The sequence below is a fragment of the Bubalus kerabau genome, chromosome 3 (assembly GCF_029407905.1).
Source record: "Bubalus kerabau isolate K-KA32 ecotype Philippines breed swamp buffalo chromosome 3, PCC_UOA_SB_1v2, whole genome shotgun sequence".
Classification (NCBI taxonomy): Eukaryota; Metazoa; Chordata; class Mammalia; order Artiodactyla; family Bovidae; genus Bubalus; species Bubalus kerabau.
This window is the reverse complement of record NC_073626.1, coordinates 90781575-90800442: the sequence shown is the minus strand read 5'-3', so window position 1 is coordinate 90800442 and position 18868 is coordinate 90781575. Positions and strand designations below refer to the sequence as shown.

Sequence of the window (18868 nt, the reverse complement as noted above, 5' to 3'; positions counted from 1 at the left end):
ATATTCATATTATTGTGCAGTAATAAAACTCTACAATAAAACTAAATCTCCACACCTATTAAACAGGTCTTGTTTCCCCCACCTTCTCCCAGGCCCTGGAAGCCACTATTCTACTTTCTATCTTTGTGAATTTGACTACTCTATGTCCCTTATATTTAGTGAAGTCATACAGCATTTGTCTCTTTATCGTTGGCTTACGGGCTTCCCTGGTGGCTCAGAGGATAAAGCATCTGCCTACAATGTGGGAGACCCGGGTTCGATCCCTGGGTTGCAAAGATCCCCTGGAGAAGGAAATGGCAACCCACTTCAGTCCTCTTGCCTGGAAAATCCCAAGGACTGAGAAGCCTGGTAGGCTACAGTCCATGGGGTCGCAAAGAGTCGGACACGACTGAACGATTTCACTTTCACTTTCAATGTTCTCAATAGCTTCCCTGGTGGCTCAGTGGTAAAAAATTTACCTGCCAGTGCAGAAGATGCAGGTGTGATCTCTGCGCCTGGCAGATCCCCTGGTGCAGGAAATGGCAACCCACTCCAATATTCTCTCCTGGAAAATGCCATGGACAGAGGAGCCCGGTGGGCTGTAGTCCGTGGAGTCACAAAGAGTCAGACGTGATTGAGTGAGCAGTGTTCTCAGGGTTCATCTGTGTTGTCACATGGGGCAGGATTTCCTTCCTTTTGAAAGCTGGGTGATATGCCAGTGTATGTACATACCACTTTTGTCTGTCCACTCATCTGTTGACCTTTTAGTTTGCCTGCAACTCTTAGCGATTGTGAATAGTGCTTCCATCACACAGCAGTGCGGGTATCTCACTGAGATTCTGATCTCATTTCCTCTGGACGGGTACCTGGAGTGGGATGGCTGGGTCCTGAGAAACCTCCACAGTTTCCCGAGGCAGCTGTGCCATTCTGCATTCTCACCAGCGAGAATGTGCATCTTCAGTGCATGTGAGGTCATACCAGTGCACACTCACGTTTGAGAACCACTGGACTAAGGATACCACCCTTCTCCACAAACATTGTTATGATTGCCAACTTCATGAGAAATTAATCTTGTTGGGGGACATTCTCCAACAGGTGAGCCGTCTCCTGATTTTAGGAGGGGCCAACGTGAACTACAGGACCGAAGTGTTAAATAACGCCCCGATCCTGTGCGTCCAGTCTCACCTTGGCCACGAGGAAGTGGTCACTCTGCTTCTGGAATTCGGCGCCTGCCTGGATGGCATGTCGGAGAATGGCATGACTGCCCTCTGCTACGCGGCCGCTGCAGGCCACATGAAGCTGGTGTGTCTGCTGGCCAAGAAGGGGGCGAGGGTAAGCGACAGCCTTCCCCTCAGAGGGCTGAAGGGGGCCACAGAGGTGGGAAGTGTCTCCCATTGCTGGTAGAATTCTCATTGGCTGGGCCAGGCTCCCTTCTGCCTCTACTTTGTCAAGTTGCAATGAACATAAACAGAAAGGGTGGAGCTACAGTGTGTGATGTGCCCTGATGTGGGTATGTGTGATAGAAGTATATTGTCTTCGAGAGGGAGAGGGGGCCGTATGTTTTGTTCAAACCTCTTATTCTGCTTAATCCTGCCTGAGGGGAGGCTCCTGGTCATTAGAGGCCCAAGTAAGGCCATCCTGTAAAAAGCCTGCAAGTGTTGCCTTTGAACTTGTCACAGAATTTAACTCTGCACTGGATGAGTTGAAGATTTAAATGTGATTTTTTTTCTCTTTTCTTTTTATTTCATGTTATGTCTTCTTTTAAAATAATAATAATAAACGAGTTCTGTGGGTCTTGGAAGTCATGTGCCTAAAACAATGCAAAGTAACTATATTATTAACAAGTTGCTCAAGGACTGTCAGTGTTAATAGGTTGAATGAGAACAGTGCCAAGTTTATAGTAAACTGTTTATTTTAAGCACTTTGTTGGGGAAGGGAGAATGTACTTTTGTACAGCAATAGAAATAAATTGCTGATATTTGTTTTTCTTCTTTATAGTTAGGCTTTTTGAAGTTCAACAAAAGACGTTAGACTTATAGTAACTATGGGAGTCTTTTTGCTTTTTTCTCTCGAAAATACAGCATTTTGGCCCCATCCCACTGCAGATGTATGGGGTTCATGTCCCAATGTGTCTCTCTGGAGAGTCTCTGTCTGAATTATTGCAACTGATGCACTGTTCCAGGCCTCGAGTTCCCTCTGTAGATCTAGTGATCACAAGGCATCCTCTTCATGCCCTTTGTCTCCCTAGGAAGTGAACTGGAGCTTCTAGTTCTCTGGGGAGCAGGTATGAGGGCAGACAAAACCTGTTCTTCCCAACCCTGGTCACTTGGGTGCAGTATCCTTAATCTGTGGCAAGCTATGATTTGGGGGGCAGAACAGTTCTTTAGTCACTGAAACAGGAAAGCCAGCAAAAGGGAGGGATCTGGAAAACCCAGCTCTGAACAAGGAAGGGCAGGAAGGGACTCCAAGTGGCATTTTACTGGGGAAGGCAGGTGACCCAGGTCGTGCCAGCATGCCAAGTGTGGCCACAAAGCCAGGAAGGCTGGTCAGCCACAAAGGGGCAGTGACCAAGGGCTGCATACCCGTGATGGTCCAAGAGACAGCAGATAAAACTTCATGCCCTGTCTAAGCCTGGGATCTTGGGCTGGGAGAGGACTTAGGGTCCAGCCTCACTTGTAAATTCTGAAGATGCTCTGCACCTCGACCCAGAGGCTCTGCCTACATAAGCCACCTATATGATTCCATCCTCTCCCACAGAGCTCTCAGCTAGCCTCCAAATAAAGCCAACCCATGGTCTGGAGGTGGAAATGGAGGGGCAGTGTGAGCAGTATGAATCCACTAGGAAGGTTTAACAGAAGCACTTCCCTTCTTCCATGAACGGCATGAAGAGGATGCCTTGTGATCACTAGATCTACAGAGGGAACTCGAGGCCTGGAACAGTGCATCAGTTGCAATAATTCAGACAGAGACTCTCCAGAGGGACACACTGGGACACGAACCCCGTACATCTGCAGTGGGATGGGGTTTGTTCACAGCACATGTGGTCACTGTGACAAAGTGATGCTCAGCTGTGACCTTCCCCTGCTCCTGCCCCCGCTCCCCACCCAGGTGGACCACTTGGATAAGAAAGGCCAGTGCGCGCTGGTCCACAGTGCACTGAGGGGCCACGGCGACGTTCTCCGCTACCTGCTGACCTGCGAGTGGTCGTTGGGCCCGCCGCAGCCCGGTGCGCTGAGGAAGAGCCAAGCTTTGCAGCAGGCGCTGACAGCGGCCGCCAGCATGGGCCACGGCTCGGTGAGTGGGGCCTTTCCCAGGGTACTCCCTGGGAAAGCGGGAGCCCGGGGGGCTGGGCGCTTCGCACTCACCTTCTTCCAGGTTGCCTGCTTGCGATGCACTGAAGGAATGAAAGGAAATGAGGGTCTCCAAACAGAGCAGTTGGTCTCACCACGTGTAAAGGTGTTCTGTTGTTACCACAGCCTTCCTGCGAGTGGAAGGAGCCCCTCCAGGGCGCGCACTCTCTGCCCCGCCTTGCTGCTTCCTGTCTCCCCTCCTTGTTCTGTTTTTACCTTCTAGTCCTGCTCTCCTCTCCTTTTCCCGCTTTGATTCATCCTCTTGTCCTTGTGGTCTTTGAACAATAATCACATGGAATCCTAATTCTAAACTTGTTCTTGAGTATTGGAAGGATTTTTAAAAATAGAGGTGTTTAAAATAGAACACGCTCTGGTAGCATGTAAGCATGCTTGTCATCTACGGTTCCTGCACTGAAGGAGAACTTCATGCAGTAGTTATATCCAGCACTGATTTCTGGCCGGTGTCAGTATTCCTCGATTTGAAGATTTTGTTGTCATCTTCTGACCCATGTGTCTGTGAAGTTAATAATATTTTACCCTTTTTCTTCCGTGTATTTCTCACTCTGTAGTGTCTTCAGGCGATTAGAGTTGCCAATGTTTCTAAGATTTTTCCCCACAATGACTTTGTACCAAAGTAAATGTGCCAAATGTAAATGTACCAAATGTAAAATGTAAATGTACCAAAGTAAATTTGGGTACAAAGCTGGCTGGCTGACTTTTACCATTTAAGACACTGGAGCAGATACACACATACACGCAGCTAGCTGGCTTATTGTTGGCATTTAAAATGTCAAAAATGCACATATACACTACTTCAACCAAGACAATATATTGCAGCAAGTTGAATACAGAAGCATATAAGAAAAAGAAGCTATCTTCTCTTAAGACAGACATAAAAGAAATTTATAGAAATGTAAAACAATGCTAGTCAAGTTAACTGTGTTTTAGTTTTGGAGAAAATACTTTTTTTCATAAAAAATGAACAAAGCACACATTTCATAAAAATGTATTAAACATTACCATATGCTGGGTTTATTTTTTTTTTAGATTAAAAATACAAAGAAATATTTTTAAAGACCCGTTTACATAGATAAAGAGGGAGCATGTTAAATCGACATATTTGAATGTGGATGCTTTTCCTTTTTAAACTGTTCCCTAAATCTGCATAGGTCCAGAAGGTGAAAAATCATCTTAGGAAGGACAGCGAAGCCACGTTGGATGTGACCTTGGTCTCAGGCTGTTGTGAAACTGGCTGTGAGGAGCCGTGGGAAAGCAGCCAGCCACTGCCTCATGGCAGAGGACAGGGCTCATTCACCACAGGCCTTGAGGGGCGTGTTAGTTTCCGCATGCTGTCGTAGTAAGTGACCGCAGACTTCAGTGGCTTGAAGCAACCTGTTCTGGAGGTCAGAAGGCTGAAATTAAGTTGGGTCAGGAAGCCAGTGTTTCTTTTGGAGGCTTCAGAGAAGAGTGTTTCTCTTTTTTCCTCTAGCTTCTAGAATCCACCTCACTCCTTGGCTTGTGGCCCTGCCTCTGTCTTCCGAGTGTGCTTCCTGTCATCTCACCTCATCCTTCCCTTGGCCCTGGTTCCTCCTGTCCCTCTTATAAACAGCTGTGATCGTATCAAGTATGTATACAATATACGCTGTGATAATTCAGGATAATCATCCCGTTTCAAGATTCGCAGTCAGATCTACAAATCCCCTCTTCCCACGTAAGGTAACATTCACAGGTTTTCTGACTAGGATGTGGGGCCCTTATTGTGAGTGGATTGGGGAGCTGGAAGATGGCTGCTGGTGAGCAGGGCGGATGCTGGAGAGCAGGGTGGATCTGACTCTGGTTAAGGGCTCAGATACCTCTGGCTCCCTGCCCCCACCCCGTGACGCACCCTGCTGTTTGATCGAGGGGAAAGAATAATGTGAGTGGAAAAAGCATTTGAAGCAGCATTATTTTATTGAAAGGTATATACATCACCTTGTTTTCCTTCCTTGTGAAGAAAGGGATTCACCATCTTCTGGCGATTTATGCAGAAGCTGCACTCTGTATGATCTCCCCTGTCCTTTGTTGATGAGGCTGGCATATTTGGGTCATGTTGGAATTCATTAGAATTCTGAGTACCTAGTAATCCTGAACAGTGTTGCCGAAATTCACTTTTTTTTTTTCTTCTTCTTCTCAAAGTGAAAGTGTGAATAGCATATGAATTATGCTGGAAAACCATTTTCATTATATTCTCTCTCCTTGTGCAGCATGAGATAATCACGGTTAAAAAACAACACGTTCTCTCCTTTGATACACAGGATATAATAAGCGCATATGGCTTTGAAAACTCATTAAATCACCTTGCCACTTGACAGGTGCTCCAGTGCTTGCTGGAACTGGAAAAGGAACATGAAATAGACGTCAATGGCACCGACACGCTGTGGGGAGAAACAGGTAATTACGGTTCCCCTGCTTGTAGCTGGGGCCAAGTAGCTGCTTGATGTCCTCGCCGCCATTTTGGCCCAGTTGTCTTAAGAATGACATGGGATGCATCTGGGCCTATTGTTATCACAAAGCGTTTGAAGTTAAGAGCTTTTGAAACTTCCCAAATGATGAGTAAAACTTTTCTAGAAGCAAGTGCAATTTGAATCATTTTGAATTAGACCAGCAGTTCCTGTGCCTCTGATGAATGTCAGCTAGAAATACCCGGACAAGGCGGTGCTTTCCACCTCGCTGAGTGTTTTGATGTCCTAAGCAACCTGGTCGTCCTGTGACTGCACCATGAGCAGCGCAGAACTTGCAGCCCTGTGTTCAGCTGAATCCAAGGTGCTCAGCAAGGAAGGCTCTGGCCTGCCTTCTCCAGAGTAGGACTCAGTCCTCATGGAGCCTGCACAACAGACTGAATACCAGCTACAGGGTCCATTTCCTTTGGTGTGGGGTGTGTGTGTTGAACTGTAGTAAATCTTCGGGAAGATCTGAGTTGGCTACTTGTCAGGTTAATATTAATGTAAATAAGGCTGCTTTGAAATTTTCCATTTGACTGAATTGGATTTAGAAGTGTGAGACTTTATCAGTTGCTGTTTACCAAATGTAACCAATGGTGTTTAACATGCATTTCCAGGCTGCGTCCTGTGTATGACTTCAGTGTCTCCTGCACAGATTTATTTCCAACTGCTTCTCAATTATTTCCTAACAAACCAAATGGTGGTGTGTAGAGTCCCTCAGCTAACTCATACTTAAGAAAAGCCTCAAAGAGTTTCTTGATGGGTAGCACAGGTGCTCGCCCCCCAACTCCCTCCCCACTGCCCCTCCTCCCCTGTCAACCCCCCCACCCAACTCCCCTGTAGATGCTGCCAGGCGCATGCTGGGGCTTATAATGCTAGTTGTGGAGATGTGGGTGGTGGGCTGGTGGCAGGGGGGTTGGTGTTAAAGGGCAAGAGTGGTGGCATGTCCACTAGGTTCAGGGAGAGTGCAGGACTCACAGACGGGTTTAGATTATGCTTGGGGTCCATGTGTGTAGATGTAAATATTGGCTTTAATTCCTTATGGAGTCTTTTCCCCAGTCATTTCAATAGTATGGAATACTCCATATTTGGTGAAAGTTTCCACCACTTCCTGTTGTGCTGTGGGCCTCAAGGTAGCCCACAGGCCAGCACATGGCTTTCTTTGTGCTACTTCGGAAGGCCAGATCCCTGTCCTCTGGGGCCTGGAGGCAGGGTCTTTGCCTCTTTGTCAAATGAGGTAAATAATCCTGCTTTCTAGGATCTGATGAAGACTGAATGAGATGTGACAATCTTGGCCAGGTGTTCCCTATGGTCAGAACCCCTGGGGCAGTTGGGCCTAGAAATTGATTCATTAGGGTGTGTGACTTGACACACACACAGGTATATGCTCAGGCTCAGTCCAATAATTATGTCTGACTCCTTGTTACCCCATGGATTGTAGGCTGCCAGGCTCCTCTGTCCAAGGGATTCTCCAGGCAAGAATACTGGAGTGGGTTGCCATGCCCTTCTCCAGGGGATCTTCCTGATCCAGGGATCAAACCCGCGTCTCTTGCGTCTCCTGCACTGGCAGGCAGATTCTTTACCACTGCGCCACCTGGGAAGGATAGGACACTCCTTTCCTAAAAGTCCACCCAGGTGATTTCAGGGGCTCTGTGGCCTCGGGACAAACAGAGAATCACCGTAAGCAGCTGTCTAAGTGCCGGTCTCACAGGAACACTAATGAGAGGAGCCGTGATGATGATGGGGGTCAGTGCCAGTACCTGTAACACCCCTCACTTAGCTCAATAAGAATCTCTGATCTTTAATATTAGAAGGGTGTTTTCTTTCTGGGCCAAAAAAAAAAAAAAAAAAAAAAAATCCAGAGAAGCAGAGAAGGCTTTCATTTGAGAGCTGTTTGTGTGGTCTGTTTTTTCTCGAGATGACCAGTCCTGAGTTTCAGTAAGCACCTTCCTTCCTTCCCCCTTGAGAATCTGCCAGGTTGTAGGCTAAAGAAGCATGGAAGAGAAACTACAGGCTCCCATCAGCCTCAGTGAAAGGATAACTAATGGTTCAGCTTCTCCCTTGCAAAGCCTTGTGTATAACCTTCAGACCACTCTGCAGCCTGAGAAACAGCTCATAGCTTTCCTCTGCAGGCAGTAAACCTGAATTTCCTCAGCTGAGAGTGTGAGAGACTTTGGAAAAAATTTAAACCAAGAGAAAGCTAAGCACTATTTCTCAGGCTTAGAGGCCCCTGCTGTACTCGGTGGCTGCATGTCAGTAAAGCCAGTCTTGCCTGCTCTGCATTTTTCTGTGTGATATTTTTCTCCTGTGTTCTTTCAGAAATGTCCACCCATGTCTGCCACTACAGACCGTAGTCAGTGGTTGTCAGAGGAACACTTGGAAATCTTGCAGAGGAAGTTTTAGATGAGGGAACATCTGCATATATGGGGTTTTGCATAGATGTGTACTGCATTGCCCAGATTGTGAGGTCTGTGTTTGGGATTCAGCCACACAGGGTCCACATTACCTGACCCCAAATGCCTTCTGGAAGAGACGGCCCCGGTGAAGACAGCCTGAGTCGATGGGGCAGCTCGCAGTCCTTGTTCTCAGCAAGCGGCGACCTGGTGGTCCCCCAGCCTGGGTGGGTTGCATGCTCTGTGCGCTGCTTCTAATTGCTAAAGACGCGCAGAATGAAAGCAGTTGCTCTCCTTCCTGGTTTGATCCTCATTCCTGGGTGTAGTCAGTGGTGCTTTGTGCCTAAAACACTCTAGAATGGAACTTATCTGTCTCCGGCCGCAGCTTGAGGGTAGGATCCCAAGAGTTCATTCATGTCTATGCAGTGTAGATTAGCTATGAACAACTTGGATTTAAAATAGCAGCTGACGGGGTTCCTGCAGGGTCTCCATGGTCTGTTCTTGGCTCACCTGCCCAGCTTTGATGGTGTCCATGCAGCGCTGTGCCGCCCTGTTTGGAGCTCAGCTACCTGTATCTCTCCTGGTTTTGGAGAGCAGAGAGCCTGATTTATGTAGTTTCCCTTTCCACCAACCTCTGGAGCCATTTCCTTTTTATGTCTGTTTGGTCTGTTTGGTTTTTAGATCCAGCCCTTCAAAATCAGTCCTGTAGCTCTTCAGCACTTTCCCTTGTTCTCACGCAAATAAAGAGTGTGACACTCACTCCAGTGGAAGAAGAGTGAGGAGAAAGCTTGCAGCTCCCGGAGTGGGCTTGGGGTATGTCTCCAGCCAGCAGCTCTGCCTGTGTGGCTGCCGAGGCCACCTGCCCGTTCACACAAACAGCCTTGATCCTGTAGTTTCTGGGCAGCCTGAACCATGACAAGAACCCATCAGATGCTCAAGTTATCTGCTTCAGGCATTCCACAGTCATGACAAACAAGTGCTGGCTCCCACGAAGTCTTGACCTAAGTGAGTTACTGTTCCCTTGTCAGTGTTCGATGGGAATCAGCCTGATAAAATGATCAGAAATGCTTAACTGGTGACCTCATGCTGCTGTGAATTGTCAGAGGAACTGTGCTCCCAAACTCCAGGCCTCTCTCAAGTCTGTGAGCCTGCTGTCTGTCTCTAGTCAGAACCTCTTGCTCTTTAGGGGAATAGAAACGCTTTTATTTCAGTGAATACGCCTGTTTTGTAAGCAAAGCGTTCCCAGCCCTGACTCCTTGGGGTCACGTTACAGTTCCCTGCTTAGTACTTACTGCTTATAAATTTGATTGTTTTTTGATTTTTTTTTTAACTTTTAAAAAATATTTTTATTAACTGAGACAGACCTAAAACCGCAGCTTCTGGAAGAACCATTTGTTCTTGCCGGTCTTGTATCTCTTGTTGCTTACCTGATGAAAGCTTATTGTGCCTACATTATGGGTTTCAGGAGGGCAGAACTCTCCAAGTCTCCTGTGCTCTTCTTTCTGTAATCACTGTGTCTGGTCTCATGTTGTCCTGCAGAACTTTCTGTGATGATGGAAATGCTTGCTATCTGTACGTCCAGCCTCGTAGCCACTAGCCACTGGTCTTGTCTGGTGCTTGGTACATAGCTGTTGACTGAGCGGACAGGTGGGTTTAAAGAAAACAAAGTGATGTAACTTTTAGGGTAGGTAACACTCACCTTGCAGAATAATTTGGGAGAAGCTGTGTTGTTGGAGGAAAGAGGTCAGGAGCCCATTGCTCACTGGGACCATGTCCTCTGTGTCTTCTTGTCTGTCATAGTGCAGGTCACGTGCTGCTGGACTCCAGGCTGGCTTAGAAGCCCTCGACCCAGTCATCTACGTGGCTGGGTGCTGTACTGCATCTTTTGAAACACCTAGCTATTAGCAACTACCCACGGCATGGACATGACCAACAGGCCAAGATGGCCAGTGCCAGCCCCATCTTTGTGTGCATAAATCTCCCTCCCCACACCGCCAGCCCGACTGCCAGCCCCCGATGTGCCGTGCCCTGTGGTCCCTTGGAAATCCTTCTCACTGCTCCTAGTTGGTAGCAGCAGGCTTGGAGCCCTGGCTTCACACATGGGTAGGATGCCATCCCGCCCGTTAGCCACCCACTCCCAAGGATTGCCCTTCCCTAAGTTCTGAACTGAGATGCCCCGTCAGAGGTCGTTAGATGTCTCACCGAAATGTTTCATGTCAAATATTCTTTCATGTTGTTCATGCTTTTTTAGTTGGTAAATACTTTCCAAAGAAACTTAATTGTTGTAAATATTGTTTTATTTTCCTCAATTTCCAAGAAGGGTTGAATTTTCTCCCCAGCAAATCAAATGGGATTTTTAGCTGCATAACCTTCATTATCATTGCTTGTGGAGGCAGTTTAGTCCAGCATGTATGCCAGTCATGGGTCACTCTTCTCTAATTCTGCGTGGAATTCTAGATGGGACTTGAGTCTCAGCACAGCCCCTCAGCTGGGTGTGGGACGTTTCCAGACCAGTTTGGGGGGAGGGTCCTCACACCTGTTTCCTTATGGGACCAGGAAGCCAGAATATGAGTTGTATTTCATCTTTGCTGTTTTAAAAAGTTTCTCTCTTTTCTCTTGTCTCCGTTCAGCTGCTTCAGTTTCCACTCTGGGACTCTGCCTGTCCTTCTGGGGGCGGGGGGTGAGGTGTCCTTAAGCTGCCACTGCAGGGACCATGGACGGCTGAGCTCATCACACCCAAAGCCACCCCAGAACTCTACGCGCACATCAGGCAACAGGATGCCTGGTGCTTGATTTAAAAGAACCTTCTGTTCTTTCAGATTTTACCTTAGGTTTTTTTTAGACAGAGTAGGGCTCTTATTTGTTAAGAATTTAAAGGAAATTTGAGACTTCTGGATTGAGTTTGGCCTTCACACCGGTTAGGTACCTCTCAAGGCAGAATTCAGGTGAGAGACTAGAAAGAAAAGAACTGATCTCTTGCTTGTTGGGACATGTGGAGAATTTACGTGAAGGAATTTGCTTTGTAGAGACAAGCAAGTGACTTCTGTTGTATAGTTTTTGGAGGTCCCGGGGAGGTCTCATCAGTACTGCTGGGAAGTCCTTGTTCAGGCATTCCTTCCTCTGCTAGGGTTTGCTTTAGAAAAGAGCAGTAAGATGGGTGGAAATCCAGATTTCTGTCCATTCTGAACAAGGTAGAAGTTTTGGCTGTCCTAAGCATGAAAGAGGGGGTAACCCGGGACCTTAGAGAGTGTGAGGGAGGGGATAACCTAGAAGGGAGGTGATCCAACATTCTGGATGGAGGGGGCAACCCAGGCCCTAGGAAGGGAGGGGAAGGTGGGTAACCCAGAACCCTGGAAAGGATGGGAGGGGATAACTCAGGACCCTAAAGGGAGGGAAATGGGAGGGGGGCGTAACCCAGGACTATGAGAGGGGAGGGACAGAGTGGAGTAATGTAGGCACTGGAGGAGGGGGTAACTCAGGCTCTGGAAGGAGCTGAAGATGGGCATGGGGTCACTCTAACAATAGAGGGGATTGGGGTGAGAAGGAGAGGGACGGGGTGCGTCCACAGCCTGTCCCCTTTCTGCCCTGGAAGACACCCGGGGGTTGCCCCTGACATGGGGACCTGTCCTCTGCTCAGAGGACATCAGGAATCCACTGAGTGTGTGTCCCAGTGCTGCGGGGCAGGTGAGGGGCGAGGAGGGCGCCTGTGGAGGCCCACAGAGGCATCTCGACTGCATATGGACTGGTGGCTTGACCGCTTACCAAGACCCGTGCCCCACCTCCATTGTGCTGCTTTTGCTGTACACAGAGGCCTTTGTTCTAGTGAGTTCCTTCCTTTTGATTAAAAAACACAACCTGGGCTTCCAACATAAAGACATGCACTCGTATGCATTTTGGTAGTTTAGAGCATCTTTACCCACAAACATGGCTGCTTGTTGTTTTGGACATTCCCTCCTAGCTCAGGAGGTTCACCTGCTCTCCTGTTGAAAAGTTACCTTGAATGTTTAAAACTCTTGTTGAAATATATTTGGATTTTTTCTGTTTTTGAGGCTGGGCACTAGTGGTAAAGAATCTGCCTGCCAGTGCAGGAGATGCAAGAGACACAGTTTTGATCCCTGGGTCTGGAAGAGGAGAGGAAATGGCCACCCACTCCAATATTTATGCCTGGGAAACCCCATGGACAGAGGAGCCTAGTGGGCTACAGACCGTGGGGTCTCAAAGAGTCAGATGCGACTGAGCATGCACACACTTGCGTAGTATGGTTTTGTCAGAAGGTCCCCCTTTTGCAGTGATCCCTCATGTGGGGTCCTGCCTTTAACTCTGCTCTCCTCGGCTCACATGTATCCCTTCGAGGAGAGGAGGGAACAGCACAATGTACATGCTTTAAATAATGCGGTGTGTAAGAGGATCTACCCAAAATGTGAGCATTCTCAGCATGCTTTAGAAGTGACAGCTGGTCAGAGCTGCAGTCTTCTGATAGGTTTTTGGCACAAAGTCTGTATGGAACGTGATTTATGTCATCCCATATTTTAGGAAATTGTTTTTAAATTGAATTTATGTTATTTATAGCACACATTATCCCTCAAAGGACTTGAAGAGGCTTCTTTGAAATAAAATATATAAGAAAAGGGAAAAAAGGTCACAAACAGGACACAAGGAACAGCGTGGATATTCCTGCCGTAATGTCCTGTGTGCTTGCCAGGTTGAACTACTGTTTTGGCCTTAGGATGCCTTTTGACCAGAGTGAGAAGGGAGCACACTCATTGTGGATTATTCTTACTGTCTGTGGGAGAAAGCTTAACAATTCTTCAGGAGAAGAAAAGTATTTTCTGGTACCCTTGTTCTAGAACAACATTCTTAGTCTGATTGATTGAATATTTTTTAAAAGAGATTCTTTAGGGGCCAAAGTGTGAGAGTTAAGAACTCAGACTCCAGCTGGACTCCCTGGCATCACATGCTTTCGTGCCTTCCACTAGCTGTGTGGCCTTAGGTGAGTTGTTTTAACTTCTCTGGGCCATAGTTTCCACATCAGTAAAACCAGGATGAGTGGTACTTGCCTCATAGAAGTTAGCTGTGTATTAAATAAATTTGTGAATTTGAAGGACCATGAAGTGTCCTGTAGGAAGCACTTCACAAATATCAGAGTATATTATTAAAATGTCAGAATCTTCTTATTTTCCTCCTGAGAGGAGATGAGCTCAAGGTCCTTCTAACTCTGCCATCTTGTCTGGTAATCTCACATTGCACTGTTTTTCTTATCCTTTTTTAAAAGTTCTAAAAACCTAGGTTCCTTAGAATCACAAAGTGCATCATCGCAAGAGACTATAAGGGACAAAGAAGTTTGATCACACGTGAAGTCCCGTGGCAGTTGCATATTTTATTTATTTAAAACAATTCCTTGGCAACTTGAGGTTCGTGTTTAATCTGTGTACAGAGACTGACGGCATGTTTTCACTCTAGAATTGGTCGCACATCAGGAGTGTCTGGGTTCCTCACATCTGGCTCCTGTCTTGCTTTATAAATAGTTCACTGGGAAATGGGCTGATACAGCAGGGGAGGCAACATTTTCACGTGCCGCTGGGTTGCTGCTTGTTGCCTTGTAACAGAGGTTCCCTCTCCTTGACCCCACTGAGACCTGCAGCTTCAGGCCCTCCTGGGAGACTTGTGCCACATGCTGACCATAAGGAAGGGTCAGAACAATGAGGAAGGTGTTCCAAACAGCCACTCGTGTGCTTCAGGGAGTATGTGGGCAGGACTGGCTTCCCGTTCATAAGGTCACCCTCCAGCATGGGCGTCCGCCAAGGCCAGGGGTGCCGGGCGCTCCTGGGAGTTGGTCTCCCAGAGCAATGGCATTTTCCGGTCAGAGCAGTCTTTATTGTGTATCGTTTTATCCTTTGCATTGTTGAGGGTTCAGGTCTTTGTGGAGATGAAGAATTTATAGCTGTTGGGAAGTTTATTCTTTTCATGGAAGCTTCCTCCTCCCTCAACCAGGAAGGAAATGCCTCACAGAACAAGGCTGTGAGCTTGGGTTTTTTATAAATGCAGTCTGTAGAAGGTGGAGGAGGGGGTGTCCCCTGGCTTTCCGGGAGGGGTCAGAGCGCTACTTGCGTTCAGTCAGAGGCCTTTGGGACCAGCCTGTCCGAGTGGCCGCCCTGCCCGGACCCACAGGGACAGCAAAGCGAAACACAGGCTGAGTAACCTCTGCGGTAGCAACTTCTCCAGAGGCCAGTTATTAGAAAGTGCAGGGGGAGGGGCTGCCACTCCCAAAGAGGTTTAAAAAACTGTGAAATCCCAAATTATTTTTCTAAGCGTCATAGTCTAGATAAGAGAGCGGAGCGGTCCCCAGCATTCCGTGATGCCTTTCACCTTGTTCTCCCGCCGAGGCTCCATCTTCTCTGCCTTTGTCACATCTAATGGTCTCCATCTTGGTCGCAACCCTGCTGCTTACCAGAGTTCATTTTCCATCCATTTTTCTGAGAGATGGGAAAAACCAGTATGTTAGGACATAAAGTGCACCAGTAAGCACAAGCACGGAAGCCCAGCTGAGCCCCTTGGCCCCCCTCCGTCCCTCTTGGGGCCATCTCAGCCGGCAGGAAGTGCTTCTGCGGCTGCAGCTGGCTCCTGTGCTCAGCTCGGGCCTGGCAGGGCGGCCTGGGTTGTCAGTGTCTGAGGTAAGGGAAGGTCAGTGTCCAGAAGCAGGGAACTGCCTGTGTGTGCTCCGACCTGTCACCCTTCTAAGGACAGAAGCGTGTCAGGGGGCGACAGTCGTCGTTGAAACCCCCAGGCTTGTTAAGCCACACATCCCTCTGTGTGTGAGAGAGAGAGACAGACCTGGCGTAAAATGTCATAAACAGCCCTGTTGATGGAATGACTGTGTTCCAGGTGAGTTGACAGTTGAGTTTTTGTAAATTGTGTCTTTGCCCAGAGAACTTTAGTGAGTATAAGATTCCTGCAAACGATCCATTTATGCAAGAATCATCTCTCCCTGATGTTTTTCAGTGAAGGTTTCGAATTGCTGAGTGTGAATTGGGTTTTCTTAAAATGAACATCTGCCACGACAAATCTCCCCATGCTCTGAAGACAGAAGACTGTATTCCTGCAGAAAAATTTTAGTCAGAAAATGATCTATGCCTTCATGGGAATTTAGCTGCAAAAATGCCACCTTGTTGAGGATTTTGCTAGTAGGAGAAATGATGTTCAGTGTGGGTCTTGAGAAGCGCCGTGAGCTCACACTGATATTTAGAGCCCACCGCCTTTTCATACCAAGTCCTTTTTCTTCCTCTTTCCTCGTCAAATTCCCTTGGCCAGAAGCCAAGGCCTTGCCACACCATCAGGTGCTTTCTCTCCTGTCCTGCTCCCTCCCCCTTCTTCTCTGGCCAGGCCGAGTGCACTGACCCTTGTCAGAGGCTGGTGGTCAGCCTGCGGCACAGCGTTTTTCCAGCAGAATAGCTGGAATTCCTGGGCAGAATTCTGCTGTGGTTTTGTTTGTTTAAGCATGTGGTTCACTCGTCTTCAGTCTCCCTTGTTTCCGAATATGGTATCCTTAGATCCTTGTGGCTGGTGAAACTTGAGATGCCCGCCCCCTCCACCAGCCTCAGGGGTCCTGATGACACCAAAGATTCAATCTGAGTTGAAAAGGGGAAACACAGGTCCCACTGTTTGGGGCGTCATTTGAAAGTAAGAGCCTGGTTAAGAATTTGTGATCCCTGTTAGGCCAACTGTGTGGGACTCCAGCCTGTGCGGAGAGGCATTTTACCATCTCAAAGGTGGGCTGATAACCGGAAGTGCAGCCAGTCCGGCTGGAAGGGAAGACAAGGGAATCCAGCCCGGTCTCTGGCGGCACTCTTCTCTGACTTCAGCTGCTCTAACCCCTGGCTCTTCTGGCGCCTTCCTCAAACACAGGGTCCTATTTTTAGTGCTGGGCTGTCATTTTTGATGTGCTGTTGTTGCAAAAAAAAAAAAAAAAAAAAAAAATCACTGGCAGCTGCAAAAGAAATCTTGGTGTAAAGGCCCCGTTTATGATGCAGATGGAACTTGTTTACCAAATAAGAGAGACTGGAATGTCACGGTGGATCAGCCGCTCATCAAATGGAAGAGCCTTGAGTTTGTTCCTTCCATGTGGTCCTGCCCACATCTGGCCACATGCAGCACGTGTGCCTGCTTTGTGCTCCCTGCGGAGGAGGGGCTCCCTAACTGCAGGGAGGTCTCCGAGGAGTCGCAGGCCCAGGTAGTAGCTCACATCCTCCGTGTCACCAACCAGCCCCGGGTGTTCAGATCCGTCTGAACCTAAACCAGTATATATATACCTGCTGCTGCTGCTGCTAAGTCGCTTCAGTCGTGTCCAACTCGGTGCGACCCCAGAGACGGCAGCCCACCAGGTTCCCCTGTCCCTGGGATTCTCCAGGCAAGAACACTGGAGTGGGCTGCCATTTCCTTCTCCAATGCATGAAAGTGAAAAGTGAAAGTGAAGTTGCTCAGTCATATCCGACTCCTAGCGACCCCATGGACTGCAGCGCACCAGGCTCCTCTGTCCATGGGATTTGCCAGGCAAGAGTACTGGAGTGGGGTGCCATTGCCTTCTCTAATATATATACCTAAACCAGTATAAATACTAGTCTGTTTACAGTATTTATATATAATTTATTTACAAACTTAGACATGTGACGGGTGGTGATGAGCCCGTTGGTATAACACAGGTCGGAATGACACCTGGGGTCAAGACCCTTGGTAGCTTCCACTTCATCCATCCGTGGTTTGTTCTGGTTTTCCCCATCTTCAGAAAACTGGAAAAGCAGGTAGGATTTCTTTGTCCCTCCAAGGGAGATGGGGCCCCTGTGCCACATTTATGTCCTTTGCTGTGTGCTCCTGGGAGCTAAGCCATGGCCAGGCCGACACAGCTGGAGTAGGAATGCTGTCTGTCCTGAGGGGTGTCTGGAGAGGACGCAAGGACCCTGCACTGCTGAGCCCCCAGTTCCCCACTTCAGCCGTCTGGGTGCTGGGGGACCCCTGGCTTCACAGGGGAGCTGGGCCCTGCCCTCTTGGAAAGGGGGCAGCTGGGGCCTGTCCTGCAACCGCCCAGGAGCGCTCAGTTCCAAACTGTTACCCTGTTTTGTTTTGTTCCTCGGAATCAGTGTTAAATCTGGGAGACTGACCCATTGCACTGCATTTAGCTGTGTAGCGTTTATTGCGGTTGCTGTATCGTGTTTGCACGGTGATCTGTTGATGGGGTTGGTGGTCCACGCCAGCTGGGCTGCTCCAGCTCAGGGCTGTGACGAGTACACATCTCTCTGTGCTCCATAGGCACCTCTGCTCCAGGGGCACCTCCAGGCTAAGCATCCTGTGCTCCAGGGGCACCTCCGGGCGCACGTCTGGAAGGGTGTGAACGTCTTCAACCAGCACGGGGTCTCATTTTTGCGGTTACTTGGACTACTAGTGAGGTTGGGCACTTTCCATGAGTTATTGGCCTTTGGTCTTCACCTTTTGTGAACGGCCTATTTCTGTGTTTTCCCAGTTTTCATACTGAGGCATCTGACTGATTTGTAGGAATGCCAGGAGTCTGTAGGGGTGAGGCTGTATTTAAAGAATTGCCCCAGGACTAGAGCTGCAGCGTCAGGCTCAAGCTTCGTCCTTCCTTCTCTGCATTGGAGACAGCTTTCCTGCCGTGTCTCTTTCCCACCCTCACGCCTTCGTGTCCTCTGTCTAAGAGCGTCGTCCTGGCCGGGGGGACAACCACAACCTGCCACTGTCCTTCCCTCTAGACAGTGGTTCACATGCCATAGCTGAAGTCTCCTCTCCTAACTGAACCCCTTTTCTACTCATAATCCACCCCCCCCCACCATTATGTGTCATGACCTGGGAGTGGAGAGGTGCAGCAGCTGCCATGAGGTGGTCCTGAGGGTTCCTGCCCTGTATTCTTGCCCTTCGCATAGTTCCTGCTTTGTCCTTGGCTGCCTCCCTGCAGAGTGTCCCCTGCCAGCAGCAGCTGCCTGCCTCAGGGCCAAACTGGGCTGTTCGCCTGGGCACACAAGTCCCTCCACAGTCTGCTCATCCTTTTTTTTTTTTTTTTTTTTTTGCTTTCTCAACATCCTTAGTCCAGGATCTGGACTTGTTACAGAGATTCTAAGCTCCATGAAGGCAGGGATGATATGATACACTCTCACTGTCTCAGTATTTATTAGTTCTTGTGGACTGAAATGTATGACTTTAGGGGAAGAAGTGGAGAAGGCAATAGCACCCCACTCCAGTACTCTTGCCTGGAAAATCCCACGGATGGAGGAGCCTGGTAGGCTGCAGTCCATGGGGTCGCTGAGGGTCGGACACGACTGAGCGACTTCCCTTTCACTTTTCACTTTCATGCATTGGAGAAGGAAATGGCAACCCACTCAGTGTTCTTTCCTGGAGAATCCCAGGGACGGGGGAGCCTGGTGGGCTGCCATCTCTGGGGTCGCACAGAGTTGGACATGACTGAAGTGACTTAGCAGCAGTAGCAGGGGAAGAAGAGAGGCTGGACAGTAATACTGATCTCTGTGCTTGTGTTGCCCCATACTGTTGTTGTCTCATACTGTGAAAAAAACCGACAATAAAACACATGCTTTGTGGCTCCTGAATCTGCATTTGGGCTGGGCTTGTAGAGAAGGTTCTCATAGATGGCGCTGCTGTGATAGAG

At 48.4% G+C, this 18868-nt stretch overlaps 1 protein-coding gene across 10 annotated transcripts in view; it reads left to right on the top strand.

Annotated features, from left to right (window-relative positions):
- TANC1 (tetratricopeptide repeat, ankyrin repeat and coiled-coil containing 1) overlaps positions 1-18868 on the top strand; it is a 253872-nt gene that overhangs the window by 218930 nt on the left and 16074 nt on the right. For all 10 annotated transcript variants that reach the window (XM_055572465.1, XM_055572473.1, XM_055572470.1 and 7 more), the window contains 3 exons: positions 1075-1311; positions 3088-3273; positions 5681-5759. In XM_055572465.1, coding sequence (XP_055428440.1) covers positions 1075-1311; positions 3088-3273; positions 5681-5759 — 502 coding nt within the window. The remainder of the gene's footprint in view (positions 1-1074; positions 1312-3087; positions 3274-5680; positions 5760-18868) is intronic.